Source organism: Vicia villosa, linkage group LG3 (genome assembly GCF_029867415.1).
Source record: "Vicia villosa cultivar HV-30 ecotype Madison, WI linkage group LG3, Vvil1.0, whole genome shotgun sequence".
NCBI lineage: Eukaryota > Viridiplantae > Streptophyta > Magnoliopsida > Fabales > Fabaceae > Vicia > Vicia villosa.
Genome location: NC_081182.1, coordinates 67,605,096 through 67,622,407, shown reverse-complemented (window position 1 = coordinate 67,622,407; position 17,312 = coordinate 67,605,096). Strand labels below are relative to the sequence as shown.

Here is a 17,312-nt window from a genome sequence, read left to right as displayed (position 1 = left end):
ATTTTTATTCTTTTAATTATTAGATTTACTTCAATTATTATTTACTTAAATTATCTGATTCACTCGTTTTCTCTTTTATACACCACAAAATTTATACACGTGAAATTAAATAAAATTTGGGAATATTACAATCTCATTTCAATATTATTATCATTACAATATGAGAATAATTTGAAAATAACTAATAATGTTTTTTGAAATTAAGAATTGGTAAGTATAGCAAATGAAATATGCAGCAACAATAATAAATATAATAATTTATAACGTCTCAAGCTTTTATGGTTTAGAAATTTTCAAAATTTTTTGTCTTAATTAATACTTTTTGTTTTAAATAACACTATTATTAAACTCTTTTTTTAAATAATATTAATGCATTCAAGATACAATTAATGATCCTTAACTAATGTCCCTGGAGCACTCGTTAGCATTGCCCTTTTTTAATTTATAATAATATCTCTATTATGATTTCTACCAAACAATACATACATGTCATAACACTCACAGTCCTCAAATTTAGGATAGATTCATAGAGCTGCCCAAAAGCTAATGCGCCAAGCCGCCAACCATTACCTTTTACAGTAAATTACTAATCGGTGCAGTACCAACCAACTAATATCACAAAATAGCAAATCACCACGCGCCAATATGGCGCGTATTCGAAAAGAAGAAAATTCAAATTTCATCTCTGACCAAAACTGATCAAGATCTTACTCTACGCTAGCACGTGCGCCGCCACCAATAACACTGATCACATACTGTACAATACTACGCTCGCATCTCCACTCTACGCACCTCCCTCATCTTCTCTTCTCTCGTTATCCTAACTTCAAATTCCAAGGTACAATCATCATCATCACCGACACCGATCATCGCTATGATTCTCTTCGTTTATCAATTTTCTAACAATCTCGCATGTATTTTATTCCCTTTCGTATGGTTCTTCTCCAAAAAATTAAATCAAAATCGATAAAATCCGTTTTTTCTTTTGTTAATACACTATTCAATCTCAGCCTCTCGTTTTCCCATTATCTGTATTTGTTTATTTATTTAAAAAAAATACTAATTTTGTAAAATTGGTTTCTCGATTGTCCCATTTTGTTGACCTAGAAAATAATTAATTCTATAATTAATTCTAGTATACTATTATATCCATTTATTGATTAATTTATTGATTTATTTATTGATTTATTGAAGTGGGACTGAATTAAAGTTATCGTTGGTTGTTTGTTTGGTTCAATGTAGATAGGATAGGACCAGTAAGGTGTAACCAAATATAGGGAGGTGTTTGGTGGGGATTAGGAGATACTATAAGAGTTATATTATATAAATAAATAAAACATGGCTGATTTGGTTCAAGAGGAACAAAGGGTTCTTGGAATTGACGAAGAGGGTCAAAATAAGGGAACTGAATCTGAGGGAAACAGCAACAACAGGCGTATACATTTGGAGGGTCAAGGAGAGAAAGATATGCAAGGGAATTCAATTCATAGATCCAGTTCTAGGCCACAACTTGATGTTAGTAAAGCTGAAATTCAATCTAATGTGGAGGATAAGTATCCCACCATTTTGTTGCCTAATCAATCTGATGATTTGTCTCACCTAGCTCTTGATATTGGAGGTATGTCATGTGTGTGTGACTCAGATCAATGTTTCATGCTTTTGGTGTTTTGTTTTTCATTTGGTTAAGTTGTTTGCCTTACTTACTTCCTTTTTATTACTGTGTATTGTTATGATCTTTGTTCTATTCATTTTCATTTTGTTGCTATACATGGTTTTTGTTGTGTTTTATCGTGGGGGTTAAAGTTAATATTTTGGGTTAGTATCTTCCATGAAGTAATAAGTGAAATGCATACATAAAACAACTGCCATCTTTTAACCAACTTTCCATTTTCAACCTAGGAGATTATCTGTTCACTTTGATTCTTGTTTTATGTTATTCTTTTAGGCTTGGTATTGTCTCTTATTTTTGACATTGTTTTTTTGTTTGTGAAGTTTGATTTCTATCTTGTAGAGAAAGGGAGATACAAACCTATAACAGTGTATATAGCAGTTTCATCTTTTTTACTTTTTGAGGTTTTCACAGTTTTGAGTCATATTCAGGGATTTGTCTTGTCACTGGTCTATTCCATGATTATTCTGGTTCATTTTTAGGAAAATAAAGAACTTGTAGTATCTGAACTATGCATGAAAGTTGATCTGTTTCATTATATGGACAGGATCTTTGATAAAGTTGGTGTACTTTTCAAGACATGAAGGCCAATCAGATGATGATAAAAGGAAGAAAAGTTTGAAGGAGCGATTGGGGCTTTCTAATGGTAATAGGAGAAGCTTTCCTATTCTTGGTGGAAGGCTTCACTTTGTGAAGTTTGAAACAAGAAAGATCAACGAGTGCTTAGATTTCATTCATTCAAAGCAGCTTCACCGTGGTGGGTACATAGTCCCTTATAATAGCATCGAGCATTCAAATATCATTTTATTATCTTGTTGTTTTTGTGTTCATTCAACATTGCTAGAAAAAGTTAGCACATTAATACAACTTAGTGAATTTATATGATTATGGAATTTTTTCTTGCTTAAAGGGTTGGAGTCACGTTACCCAGATGCTGCGGCTAATGAAAATGCCATAATTAAGGTAACTTTGAGTCTTTGTTCTCTTGGCTTAACCAGAAGCATTTCTTCTAATATCTTTTCTGTTTGGATTATATCATTTCTTCAAATCATCAATCATAATTTATATGAGATTGTAACTATAAAGCTACAACCTTTCACTGCTTATCACATGTGTCAATAGTTACTGTCAAAATGAAATCTGATTTGCTCTGCCCTCTGGTTTAGAAACCAATATCGAGGATTTTTCTGTTCATTTCATTTGATGTTGTTAGTATTATTTGTAATTTTAGTATTATCTATTTTTGGAAAGCTCTCAAATTGGATAATATTTTCCCCACTTTTCTGCTTGTCTTCTGCTTTGATGGCTATGAAATACTAGACTAATGCATTCATTTTGTGACAAAGGCTACTGGAGGTGGAGCATACAAGTATACTGACCTTTTCAAAGAAAGACTTGGGGTTAGTCTTGACAAAGAGGATGAAATGAACTGTCTTGTGTCAGGAGCGAATTTCTTGCTTAAGGTGGATGCCTGTTTTTGTCAATAATTCTTGGCTTGATACTTTTCTCATTATTATTTCTCGTATATATAAAGGTTACAGGGCTATATCGGTAATTACACTAAATAATTACATTTAAACTAATTCCTATTCACATCCCCCCTCAAATTGATGCTGCTTGTCAATGAGCATCAATTTGCTAACAAGAAACTGATGACGTGGACACGGAACAGCCTTGGTAAGAATATCTGCAATCTGCAACTGAGTACTGACATGAGGAAGTGATATTATTCTATCATCATAAGCGTCACGGATTGAGTGACAATCAACTTCAATATGTTTGGTGCGTTCATGAAAAACAGGATTCGCAACAATTTGGATGGCACTTGTATTGTCAGCATAAAGTGAAGTTGGCTCTATTTGAGGAAATCCAAGTTCAGCCAAAAGACCACGAAGCCAAATTATTTCAGAACAAGCAGCATACATGGCACGATACTCAGATTCAGTAGAAGATTTAGAGACTCTCGCTTGTTTCTTACTTTTCCATGAGATCAATGAAGAGCCAAGAAACATGCACCAACCAGTGACAGATCGTCGAGTATCAGGGCACCCTGCCCAATCGGCATCACTATAAGCACTCAATTTAGGAGGAACTCCAGTAGGAAAGAATAAACCACGATGAGAGCTTCCCTTCAAGTAACGAATTATACGACGAACTGCTGTCAAGTGAAGGTGGCGAGGAGAGTGCATGAATTGACTTACTTGTTGAACAGCAAATGATATGTCAGGGCGAGTAATAGTCAGGTAATTAAGGCTACCCACGAGTTGACGATACAATAAGGGATCATGCAACAGATCACCATCATCACGGTGATATTTAACATTAACCTCAAGAGGAGTATCCACTGGATTAGCCGATTGCAGACCAGCCATAGAAATTAAATCTGTGGCATACTTGTGTTGATGGAGGAATATGCCCTTGGATGTAGAATGAACCTCAAGACCAAGAAAATAATGCAAATTACCAAGATCTTTCATATGAAACGCTGTTTGTAACTGCTGTTTGAGGCTTTGAATGGAAGCATGATCAGAACCAGTAATAATCATATCATCAACATACAGAAGAAGTAGGACAATTCCAGTAGATGTTCTATGAATAAATAGAGAAGAATCATACTGACTCTGAGTAAAGGAAAACCCAAGTAGAGTGGAGCGAAATTTTTCATACCATGCTCTAGGCGCTTGTTTCAAACCATATAAGGAGCGTTTGAGCTTGCACACACCCTTAGATGACGGAAATAAACCTTGAGGAGGAGTCATATAAATATCTTCCGTCAGGTCACCATGAAGAAAAGCATTTTTCACATCTAATTGATGAAGAGCCCACCCGTTAGAAGCAGCTATAGAGAGTACCGTACGAACAGATGTCATTTTGGCAACCGGTGCAAATGTCTCATCATAATCAATTCCATATTCCTGCTTGTTTCCTAAGGCAACCAAGCGAGCCTTGAAACGGTTGAGGGACCCATCAGAATTCAATTTCACAGAATACACCCATTTGCAGCCAATGGGTTTAACATCAGGAGGACAAGAGACAATATCCCATGTGAAATTCTCTTGAAGAGCTTGAAGTTCCTCATTCATTGCTTTTATCCAACGTACATCTTTAACAGCCTGTGAATAGCAAGTAGGAATAGATATGCTAGAGAGTGTGGCAGTCAGAGAAGTATGTGAGGAATCATACCTGTCTGGTGAATATCTATCTGGTGCTCGAGATATTCGACCAGAACGTCGTGGTTCAACCGTTACAGGAGCAGGTGGCGGTTCAGCGTCGGGAAGGGGTGTGGGAACCTGCTGTTTGTGTTTTCTGACATATACATGACCTGGTTTATAGCGTTCTATAGATTGAGGCATAATAGAAAACTTAGGAAGAGTAACAATATCATTCATGACAGGAGAAACACATGGAAACATAAACTGATTATCAAAAAATGTCACATTCCTAGAAATGCGAAAACGATGGTTAGTGATATCATAACACACAAATCCCTTATGAGAGTGACTATACCCCATAAACGCACATTGAACAGACTGCGCTCCAAGCTTATGCCTTTCAAATGGAGGTAAGTGAACAAAACAAACACATCCAAAAGTATGCAAATCATTATAATTAGGCTGAATTTTAAAAAGACGAAAAAAAGGAGAATCGAGATCAATAACCGTAGAAGGAAGACGATTGATCAAGAAGACAACTGTGGAAAGAGCCTCCACCCAAAATCGGGGTGGTACAGAAGCTTGAAGAAGTAAAGTGCGGGTCACATCAAGCAAATGACGATTCTTGCGTTCTGCCATCCCATTTTGTTGGGGGGTATTGGGACAAGATCGTTGAGACAAAATGCCTTTTTGTTGAAGAAATTCTTGAAACTCATGAGACATGTACTCACCACCAGAATCAGAGCGAAAATTTTTAACATTTTCATGAAATTGAGTTTCAACATATGTCAGAAATTTCTTAAACATAGAAAACACTTCAGATTTAGACCGAAGAAAATATATCCAAGTAAAACGACTATAATCATCAATAAATGTGACAAAATATTTATAGCGAGCATGAGAAACTACAGGAGACATACCCCATACATCACTATGAATCATTTCAAAACAAGAGGAAGCCCGAGAAGCACCAGACGGAAAAGGAAGTGTTTTACTTTTAGCTAATTTGCAAACAGAACATGAAAGAGAGGCATTAGAAACAACATTTTTATTTCCCAATAAACCAGTTTTAAATAAATGAGATAAAACAGCAGAGTTAGGATGACCCAATTTTCTATGCCAATCCTCATAAGAATTCAAGACATTATTACAAACAAGAGATAAATGACGAGAAATAAACTGAAGTGGAAACAGTCTTCCCACTTTAGGCCCCTTCGCAACCACCTTCCCCGACACCTGTTCCTGCACAAGGCAACCATCACGAGAAAAATTTACATTACAATTATTATCAACCAATTGACCAACAGATAATAAATTGGAAGCAAGTCCAGGTGCTACAAACACATCTCGAAAATCAGAGTTGAGGTCACCAACATTCGTGATAGAGAGAGCATTACCATCCGCAATTTGAATTTTCTGATTACCATGGGAAGAATGTAAATTCTGCAAGTATTCAGAAGAGGCTGTCATGTGATTGGATGCACCAGAATCAAGAAACCACGGGCAGGAAACATTCGAAGACTTACCCTGAATTCCCAAGGTTGAAAGAGCGGAAAGTACCATCTGTTGGATTATTTCAGGTTGGAGAGCACCACCATTAGATGGATTGGTGATGGAAGGACCAACTGCAGAGCTTGTACTAGCAGGAAATGCTTGCACCGAGCGTTGTGCTGATCGTGGAGGACGGGTGGGACAATCAGAGATAATATGGCCCCGCTACTTGCAATAATTACAAAACTTCTTACTGCAACTCTGAGCAAAATGTCCAAATTGTTTGCAAGAGAAACATTGGACATGTCGAATATCACGACCTTTACCTCTACTCTGAGGAGCATATGCAAACATAGCAGACTCAGAACTGACAACATCGTGAGACATGGATCCTTGAGTAGCAAGACGTTGTTCCTCTCTGAGAAGTTCACCAACACATGTATCTAAAGAAGGAACAGGATTCCTATTCAGCAAAGCACCTCTGACAACCTCAAATTCTGCACGAAGCTTCATGAGAAATTGATCTCGCCTACTAGTATTGTAGACCTCTTGGGCATCCGCGAGAGAACTCTTGGGAACGTCAACATGTATAATCGCAGAGTGTTCTGTCCACAAATTCAAAAAACCAGAATAATATTCTTGAACAGACAGATTGCCTTGTTTGTAATTGGCAATGTCTAGCTCCAACTGAAAACGTTTGGCCGCGTTGTCTAGGTTATAGATACGCTTCAAGTAGTTCCACATTTCTTGGGCAGTGGAAAAAGATCGCAAATTATTAATCATGTGAGGATCAATAGTACCGAGAATCCAAGTGATAATCTGAGCATCTTCTATTTCCCATGCATCTAAGTCAGTTATCTCTAACGGTGCCAAAGAGACATCGTCCAAGTGACTCCATAATCCTTTCCCTTTGACATACATCCGAAATTGAAATTCCCAAACAAGATAATTCTTTCCGGTAAAACGAACACAAATATGATCTATCTCTTCTTCGGAAGCCATAATATCAGAGATGACTTAAGAACAATTTTGTTAACGTAACAATTTTGTTAACGTGAAACAAGAAACACCAACGGAACACTGAAGAAAATACTTGCCGACACCAAATCAACACCCCAATTCAGGATACTCGCCGACACCAAGTCAAAACCCTAATTCAGAATACTTGCCGACACCGAGTCAAAACCCTAATTCAGAATACTTGCCGACACCGAGTCAAAACCCTAATTCAGAATACTTGCCGACACCGATACGATAACACGATCAAAGCAAACACGATTTGTAAGCACCCGAGATTATAATCGCAATCTTGGAAGAGATTACCGAGAACCGAGATGATTTCAATTACCGAGAAACGAGATCTACCGAGACGATTTCAAGAGCGACCCAGTGGGGTGACGCTGAATAAAGCCAAGATTAACCTAAAACTCACAGGTTTGATCGAAAACCTACTGATACCATGTCAATAATTCTTGGCTTGATACTTTTCTCATTATTATTTCTCGTATATATAAAGGTTACAGGGCTATATCGGTAATTACACTAAATAATTACATTTAAACTAATTCCTATTCACAGTTTTAAATTATTCCTTTCTCCTGCATTATGCATTTTATTTAAGTCAGCTTGACAGGGGAGGATGTATTGTCTCTGTGAATAAGTATTAGGTACTTTGCATTTTCACTTATTTAAATGAATAATCATAAATAAATAAATAGTTAAAATGAGAAACAGTTCTTTGTCTGACTTTGCTTCTTTCTGAGTCGTTGTTGTGTTTTCCATTGTTATAAAGGTAAAGAGCATTTCTTTGGCTAAACTTGGTTATGTTTATAATTTGGTACAACCAATAAGCTTTAAATTTTAACATGCTAGAGTTTTTATGTAGCTATAGCTGATTATTGCTTATTACTGTATTTTCCTTAACTTTTCATGTTTCTTGCTACTAACCAAGGTCTAATTGGAAACCACGTTGGTTCTGTCTTGGTTATGTTTATAATTTGGTACAACCAATAAGCTTTAAATTTTAACATGCTAGAGTTTTTATGTAGCTATAGCTGATTATTGCTTATTACTGTATTTTCCTTAACTTTTCATGTTTCTTGCTACTAACCAAGGTCTAATTGGAAACCACGTTGGTTCTGTCTTTTAGTTTGGAAATTGTGAACAGAGTGTGCTATGCCATTAACTCTTTCATTTTTACTGATCTTATACTCTATAGTTTGCTCTCTCTTTCTCTCTCAATATCTCTCTCTCCCTCTCTATCTCTCTCTTGATATCTCTGATTAGAAGTTCTACCACTTCTTAGTAGGCAATTCGACATGAAGCTTTCACACACATGGAGGGCAAGAAAGAGTTTGTTCAAATTGACCATAATGATTTGTTCCCTTATCTTCTTGTTAACGTTGGTTCTGGTGTTAGTATGATCAAGGTACAGTTTTTTCGTGTATCCTAATTTTATTATACTTTTGATATCTTTGGACAACGTATGACAATGATTATCAGGTTACGATACTTTCTTTTTATTTGTCATAGGTTGATGGGGATGGAAAGTTTGAGAGGGTTAGTGGGACAAATGTTGGTGGTGGTACTTATTGGGGCTTGGGAAGACTGTTAACGAAGTGCAAGAGGTTTTTATCACGAGACCTGTTATCATTTTGATCTATTACTATGTTTAAATTATTGACAAGGTGTTTTGTTGAAATGAATTTCAGCTTTGATGAGTTGCTTGAGCTAAGCCAGAAAGGAGACAATAGAGCCATTGACATGCTTGTTGGGGACATTTATGGTGGTTTGGATTATTCTAAGGTAAATTTTACAGTTGACCTTATTATTATATACTATAAATGTTCATCATATAGTGTGAGAAAAGTGCAAGTTAACTTTACAGATTAGATGAATATGAATCATTTTATAATATTTTATCAATAGACTTGGCTGAGTATTCTTTGGTCTTAAATAATTCAAGATTGGTCTATCGGCTTCCACTATTGCTTCAAGTTTTGGGAAAACTGTATCAGAAAAAAAGGAGCTTGAAAACTACAGGCCTGAAGACATATCACTCTCTCTTCTACGGATGATTTCATACAATATTGGCCAGGTGAGGTGGCAATTATAATACATTCCATTTAAGGATAATTTCATACAATATTGGCCAGGTGAGATGGCAATTAAAATATTATCTATTTTTTTCTTAAATATATGCAGCCAAACCTGTGATTCTTCTTGTCCATTTGTCCAACCCATTATTAAAAATCTCACTGTTAAGTTTTGTAAATTAGACATGTAAAACTGTAGAGTTTTTTGTAGTTAGTTTATTTATTGAATCTAATTTCACTTTTAAGTAATATCTGTTATCAGGAACCACTTTAAGTAATTCCAACGTTCAATTCTAGTACTTATTTTTCTTCCAGCAAATACCTGACAATCCTATGTTCTTTTCATCACTCTGTAGATAGCTTACTTAAATGCATTGCGATTCCGGTTGAAGAGAATATTTTTTGGAGGATTTTTCATCAGGGGTCATGCTTATACAATGGACACTCTTTCTTTTGCTGTTCAATACTGGTACATAAAATGCCCGAGAGCTTGATGTAACTAGAATATTTTTCTTCTAAATTAATTACTACTTTGACTTGCAACTTATATAATTTTGTATTTAGGTCTAATGGGGAAGCACAGGCAATGTTTTTGCGACATGAAGGCTTTCTGGGAGCTTTAGGTGCATTTATGAGTTATGAAGAGCATGGTTTAGATGACCTCATGGTGCATCAGTTAGTTGAAAGGTTTCCAATGGGTGCTCCATATACTGGAGGCAAGATACATGGCCCGCCACTTGGAGATTTGAATGAGAAGGCAAGTGATAGGAAATTGGGTGTTTTGGAGTTAGTGTATTTAGTTTAGCATAGTTTTTCCATAAAAAGTTTATCCTAACAACCATAAGTATAACTTCGAAGTCAATTTAACAAGAGTGTTTTTTTTAGTGGGCATCAATTCCTTTACCACCGACCGAGAACGTCCCATTTTCTCCCTGAGTGGTTTCTCTTGAAGCTGTAATAGTTAAATAACTAAAGTAACTCCACTAATAAAATTCTCCAGAATAACTTTTAATGTCACCCTATGGAATCATATCCAATTGAGTTGGAATATTTGTATGCCAACTTGAGTAGCTAGTAAAATCAAAAAGTCTAGAATATAGTAATGTGCCTCATGGCATGAAATTATAAATTGAAATGAAGTAAAATTCGTTATACTTCAAAACAGCACCTGTTTCCTGTGATAAATTGATTGTATCATTTCTTGTAAATTCTTCTAGGTGGTTATAACTCTGATGTGCCTTAGTATTAAATATTAAAGGAACCGACTTTAGTAAGTTCCACTGTAACTACTCTACCCTAGCTATATTTGCTAAGTCTAACTGATCCCTAGAATCAGAAAACTAACTAACAGATTTAGTTAGCTGTGCAAGTCTAGATAGACCACACCACATGTAATTCAAATCATATAGTACAAAAACAGAAAACAGAGAAACTCAGTTGAGATTTTTCTCTCAAAATCTATGAATATAGAATTCCAACACATAGAGTTATATGAATAATTTTTCACCCTTAAGTTCAGAAGAGGCTCACTCTATTAAAAATTTGATGTGATTTGGAGGTTTCAATGCAGATTTCATGGATGGAGAAGTTTTTACAAATGGGAACAGAAATTACTGCACCTGTACCGATGACTCCTGTTGCTGGAACTACTGGACTTGGGGGTTTTGAAGTCCCTTTGTCAAAAGGAAGTGCTCTGCGATCTGATGCGAGTGCTCTAAATGTTGGTGTTCTCCATCTAGTACCAACTTTGGAAGTGTTTCCATTGTTAGCAGACCCAAAATTGTAAGTATTGTTGTGGAATGTGCATGCACCTCCTAGATTGAAATTTCACATCTATTGGGCCGCCATTACGATGATATGTTCTTGTCATTTATATTGCCATAGATGGCAATAAAGAACTATATATATGCGCTGGCTTAGATGCATGCACGAATCATGTATGCATACATGTACACACATAGTGACTTATTGCAAGAACAGGTCATGGCCATCGGATTGTTTCACACTAAATTGTAATCTTGGCCATCCATGTAAGGTCTAATGGTCAATATCTGATCCACTGTTATCACTTGTTATGTCGCTTTGTATTTATTAACTATGGTTTGTGTGCCTTTTCAATATAGAAAATGTGCTACTTTTAAAAAAAAAATTGGCTTTATAAGACAATCCTATGTCATCACTTTTCATTATTCTGTTTTTCAAAACTAATATTAAAATGCATCTTTCAGGTATGAGCCCAATACAATAGATCTTGCAGATCCCAGTGAATTAGAGTAAGCAAATTACCATTAATTATTGGTCAATTAAGGCTTCATAGTTTCTTAGTGTTTCTTCTGTTGCTAACACAATTTGTATCTGACATAGATATTGGCTCACAATTTTGTCAGAGCACTTGCCAGATCTTGTTGACAAGGTAATATACTAATGTTGTCTTGGAAGTTCAAACCTCTGTCTTCATGCTTGTGTCTCTTTTATGCCACACAAAAAAAAAAAACTAAAATTGGAACTATTCGTTTATGAAAAAACACTAAAGATCACTCCAGGTCTCTGCTTACAATAAAGATAACCTCTAGTATCAATAAAAGTGTCACGTGAGCATTGGAGACCAAAAAAATTACTCAAAATTATCTTGCGCGTGAACTGTGTTGGTATAATGACAGCCTATCTTAGAATCAGATAGAACTGTAGAAGTTCAATACAAACACTCAGAGAAGGATTATATGTGATCTGTAAACTTAAGCTATTTTAGCATTGGCATTCTATTGCTGTAAAATATTACTATTTATCCTTTGGCTTTTAAAATATTTCTGTCAATCAATTGGAGCACAGCCTATACCTACTCGTGTAAAACTATTGTATTTCTGTGTTTAGCTTGTTAATGGTCTGGATACAACCCTTGGCTCAGTCACTTTGTTGTTCGGTTTTACTGCATTGTACCTCCTCTTGTTGAGAGTTGTATGTGAAAAGACAAATTATCAAGTCCTAATGTATTTTACGATTTTGATATATACAGGCTGTTGCTAGTGAAGGTGGAACTGATGATGCCAAAAGAAGGGGTGATGCTTTTGCTCGTGCATTTTCTGCCCACTTGGCAAGGTAAGATTGATATAAGATTCCTGTTTTGATGGCTTAGCATGTTGGTATCATTATTGAAGCAATTGTATTTTAGCCTTGTTATCTTTAATCAACTAGTTTAATTTTAAATTAAAAGTTATTGCTGGTCAAGTGCTCCTGCACTGTGTTTCATGGTTTTGAGAAACTCCTCCCAACAAAAAGATGTGCATGAGAAGCAACTAGAATTGCCAAACACCGTGATCTTGTGTGTGTGAGATATATACATGGATCATGTCAAAGTTACTATAGTTTACAATATTGGCTAGTTCGGTCTCCTTTTACTTTATACTGCCCCTTTTCTTAATTTTTTAGTATATCTATTTTTTCAACTATAGCGTATTAGCAGGTGAAGAGAGAAACCCATGAGTGTGTAATAAAGAGCTAGGGTGGATGTTGTATTTGACTTAAAAAACTTGGTACCTTAACGGGAGGGAATTTTTTTCTTAACACATAATTCTTTGAATATAAAGACAATGCAATTTGGTGCAGTTCCCACTCCGAGTCAACCAAATTTCTAGGATCAAAATTAAAACAGATTGAGGGATGTCTGACCTCTTCCTTTTTCACAGTTTCACCAACTAGATCATGAATCCCATAGAATAAAAAATAGAAAATTCTTCAGATGGAACTTCAAATTTTGTGTGAACATCCCTTAAACTTCAAACTTTGTCATATTATTGATGTTGACACTGTATTTATTATGTTTAATAAATTTTCAAAATTCATGGACTTTATTTGGTTTAAGCTCTCTTTCCACTAATCAACTTGCACACCAAATGAATAGGTTGATGGAGGAGCCTTCTGCATATGGGAAGTTAGGTCTGGCCAATCTACTGGAAATGAGGGAAGAATGCTTGAGGGAATTCCAGTTTGTTGATGCCTATAGAAGTATAAAGCAGAGGTAATTATGCTTTTAAATTTAAATCTCTACTTGGACTATGTTTAACCAATTGCCTTCTGAGTCCTTTGAATTTTTTTTAACTAGAAGTTTAAACATGAATTGATTTTTTTGTCCATTCACACATGCATTCTACTGATATTTCTATCTGTGGTTACTGGTTTGTGTATGTATAATAGGGAAAATGAAGCATCACTTGCCGTTTTACCTGACTTGTTTGTGGAACTTGATAGCATGGATGAGGTATGCCGGAATAGTACAACAATCCTTTAGATTTAACGAATAGGGGGAGTTAGTATAAACTGGTTAAGTAATTAATGTATCATTCCTAATTTAAAGAAAATGTGTGTTGATCTATCTAATTTTTTAATAAAATTATAACTGAATGAGTTGGTTAAATTTTGAGGCCATAGTATTTTCTCATTCATGATCTAATTTGTACTCTTTTTGCTTCTGCTATGGGCTTAAGGAACTCTAGCTTCTAATAAATCTTGTTGCTACCAGTAATATGAATCTCCTTTGTTTCAGGAAACGAGATTGCTTACTCTAATTGAAGGTGTTCTTGCTGCAAACATTTTTGACTGGGGATCTCGTGCATGTGTGGATCTCTATCATAAAGGAACAATTATTGAAATTTACAGAATGAGTCGCAATAAAATGCGCAGACCATGGAGGGTAGGTGTTGAGCATATCTGTTGATAAGAGTTATTATTATTATTTTTTTTTGAATTTATTCATCATAGTTCATAGTTAAATACCAATATAACTTTTACTGATCTAGGTGGATGACTTTGATGTCTTCAAAGAGAGAATGTTAGGGTCCGGAGGCAAGAAGAAGCCCCCTCATAAAAGAGCTTTACTTTTTGTTGATAATTCAGGTGCCGATATTGTTCTAGGGATGCTCCCTCTGGCTAGGGAGCTCCTTCGTCGTGGAACTGAAGTAAGTTCACTTTCAAGTTTCTATATTTTGAAAATTTTAAAATTTTGTATAGGATGTTATACGTGTTTGAACCTAAGCAACCCCCTTCCAAAAAAATTGTTGACTTTATTTGAATTTTAACTTGGTAATTTTAATAACGGGATTGGCTACATTTTATTTATATGGTTGGTAAATCTCCAAATTTAAGTACGACTGCCTCCTTAAATTTCCCTCCTTTAGCATGGTTTTTTTCACTATCAGTTTTATGATTTGACAAATCAATTAAATAATGATTGATTGACATACACATTATGCTGTAGCTTTATGTTCTGTGCATGCATGTGCTGCTTAAGTTAGCGTCTGCAATGTTGCAGTAAAATAAAGTATAGTTAGTTTGTTATTACGGTAAAATAGAGTTACCAACTGTTAACAGCTTGCCAAGCTTGCATGATCGGGATACAAATACCTGCAACTACATTATGCACTTCATAATTTTTCTGAAAGCCTATCTTTCTCTGAATTCCACTCTGCACCAATTTCTACCATTGTTATTTACTGGTACTTTGGATGTTATATAGTCACTTTGGTCAATGTCTATAAATATTGTTGTTGCCATGATAACAATGGACATGCCTTGCAGGTAGTTCTGGTTGCAAACTCGCTACCTGCTTTAAATGACGTGACTGCAATGGAGCTTCCTGATATTGTAGCTGAGGCTGCCAAGGTTTATCTATTTTTCTGAACTCTAATCGGTCTTTATTTTATTTTATTTTCATGTCTGTCATATTCAGTTACTTCTCTTTGTTATGCCCGCCCCCCTTTCCTCTTTGCATTTGATGGAAAAAGCTTCACTACATGTAAAACACTCCTTCATTTGTCTATTCTTCAATCTAATAAAATTGTCTCGTAGACCTTAAGACCTTTATCAAAATGGCATAGCATTCAATGTGAATTGAATTAAAAAAAGATTAACTAGAGGTCATTTGTGCAATTTCATGTATCTACAAAAAGAATTGTTAGAAGTTCCAAATACCACTGTCCTTTTGTTAGTATTATTTTGACCATATTATCCTTTAGTGGAACTAAACTAATATTCCTGTTTATAGCATTGCGACATTCTAAGGCGAGCGGCTGAAGCTGGAGGCCTGCTTGTTGATGCGATGATTAATACAGATAGTTCTAAAGAAAATTCATCTTCAGTACCCTTGATGGTTGTTGAGAATGGATGTGGTAGTCCATGTATAGACTTAAGACAGGTCAGCTCTGAGTTGGCTGCTGCTGCAAAAGATGCCGATTTGGTGAGAGGATTGTTCTTTCTGTTCTTGTTACAACAACATTACTTTGCATATAGGAGGAGTATAAAGGAGAAACATTTTATAATTGAGTTTTTGTCATCTGCAGATAATTTTGGAAGGGATGGGTAGATCTCTACATACTAACCTCTATGCTGAGTTTAAATGTGATGCTTTGAAGGTAACATATCTGATTAATGGCTTTTATAACTGTCAGATAAATTTAATTTGACTATTTTTGACTTTGTCATCTGGTTTTGGTCAAGAGTTTACTTAGCTAATGCTTCTCCAAAACTCTATTGTTCTTCTGTCTCATGATTGTGGATAGTTTGACACATTCTTTCTTCTTTATCATCTTTTATTTATTTATTTTAAACCTTCTTGGCAGCTTGCGATGGTGAAAAATCAGAGATTGGCTGAAAAGTTAATTAAAGGGAACATATATGACTGTATTTGCAAATACCAGCCTTCTAGTTGAAAGCTTCAAGGAACGAGCTGATTCTGTAATCGAGTTTCTAAGAGAAAGAACATACCAGTCTTCTAGTTGAAAGCTTCAAGGAACGAGCTGATTGTGTGATCGAGTTTCTAAGAGAAAGAACTGGTGTTCAAATTAAACCTTATGTATGTTTTTTTTTGTGTACAGATGTACTAAAAAGTTTTATTACTTTAGAATTTTTCATAAGGATGGAGCTTGCGGGGGAATAATAGTGTTATACTGTAGTTTAAGGGAAGTTTATTTAGGCTGTCACACTTGGTATAAGTATACTTTGGATGCTTGAAACAATTTTATTTTATATAAAACCACGACTTTATTTTGCATATGTTTGATTTAAAGTTAAGTAGAGTGGGTCAAGCAGAGTTATTAATTTTGGATAACGGAGTAGAGCAGCCGACCCCCAAAAGTAGGAAGAGTGGGAATAGTGGGATTCTGGATAGTGGGACAACTTTTTGTATCCTAATAATTATATAATAACCTATAAAACATATGTCATGTAATATTAAATTAATTTCACAATACTCATAAAATATTTATAAAATCTAATGTCAAACAAAGAACAATGTTTAATCAAGATTCAAAATATAAAGAGGTCTCACCAAATCTTATACACCAAATCCAATGGTCCTTTAGCTTTCTTGACGGCCATTGAAGAGGTCTCACTCTCAACAAGCCTCTTTCCGACTCGAATTCTACATATTTTCTCATTATCAATTGTATCATCCGCATCTAATTGCACCGGAACCTCTTGTATTTCTTTCTTAATTTTCTCTTTCTCATCCATGTCAGCACATAATATAGCCTTAACATCCTCAGGTGTTTTCGAGCAAGGAATTACATCATCCTGAATTTCTAGTTGATGCCTTTTTGCTCTACTTATTCCCCCACTGCTTGTTAAATTACAAAAATCACATGTCACATTCTTCTTCTTATTCAAATCCTTCAAATGATTATATTTCCATCCTATGTCCTTATTATTGGTTGGTTTGAACGTTGGAGCACCTGAAACAACCGACGCAAAATTCGGTGTTGAAGATGATGTTGCCATATTGTTTTAGCCTCTAGAATATAAAGATAAACAGTATTTACAACAAAGCAAAATAGAAGAAGCAGAAAGTAGAAAGAAAAGAAGTAGAATAAGTTGAAGAAGTAGAATAAGGTGAAGAAGTAGAATAAATTATTTGAG

At 35.2% G+C, this 17,312-nt stretch overlaps 1 protein-coding gene across 1 annotated transcript; it reads left to right on the top strand.

The window, feature by feature from the left end:
• The first annotated feature begins 607 nt into the window (after positions 1-607).
• Positions 608-16,449, top strand: LOC131661762 (pantothenate kinase 2-like). The gene is made up of 23 exons (XM_058931378.1): positions 608-838; positions 1,243-1,618; positions 2,217-2,426; positions 2,580-2,632; positions 3,016-3,132; positions 8,621-8,740; positions 8,845-8,939; positions 9,024-9,117; positions 9,278-9,409; positions 9,764-9,876; positions 9,972-10,164; positions 10,978-11,189; positions 11,636-11,680; positions 11,772-11,820; positions 12,421-12,503; positions 13,306-13,422; positions 13,599-13,662; positions 13,948-14,094; positions 14,201-14,359; positions 14,979-15,062; positions 15,445-15,636; positions 15,740-15,811; positions 16,019-16,449. The coding sequence occupies exons 2-23, from the start codon at positions 1,339-1,341 to the stop codon at positions 16,106-16,108; spliced, it is 2,721 nt and encodes a 906-aa protein (XP_058787361.1). The 5' UTR covers positions 608-838; positions 1,243-1,338; the 3' UTR covers positions 16,109-16,449.
• The last annotated feature ends 863 nt before the right edge of the window (positions 16,450-17,312 follow it).

Bases quoted from the DNA above. Each gene is read 5' to 3' on its own strand.
- LOC131661762 (XM_058931378.1), top strand. From the start codon at position 1,339: ATGGCTGATTTGGTTCAAGAGGAACAAAGGGTTCTTGGAATTGACGAA. The intron at 9,877-9,971 runs GTACATAAAATG...TTTTGTATTTAG, and splicing joins TCTTTTGCTGTTCAATACTG to GTCTAATGGGGAAGCACAGG. The intron at 13,423-13,598 runs GTAATTATGCTT...TATGTATAATAG, and splicing joins TATAGAAGTATAAAGCAGAG to GGAAAATGAAGCATCACTTG.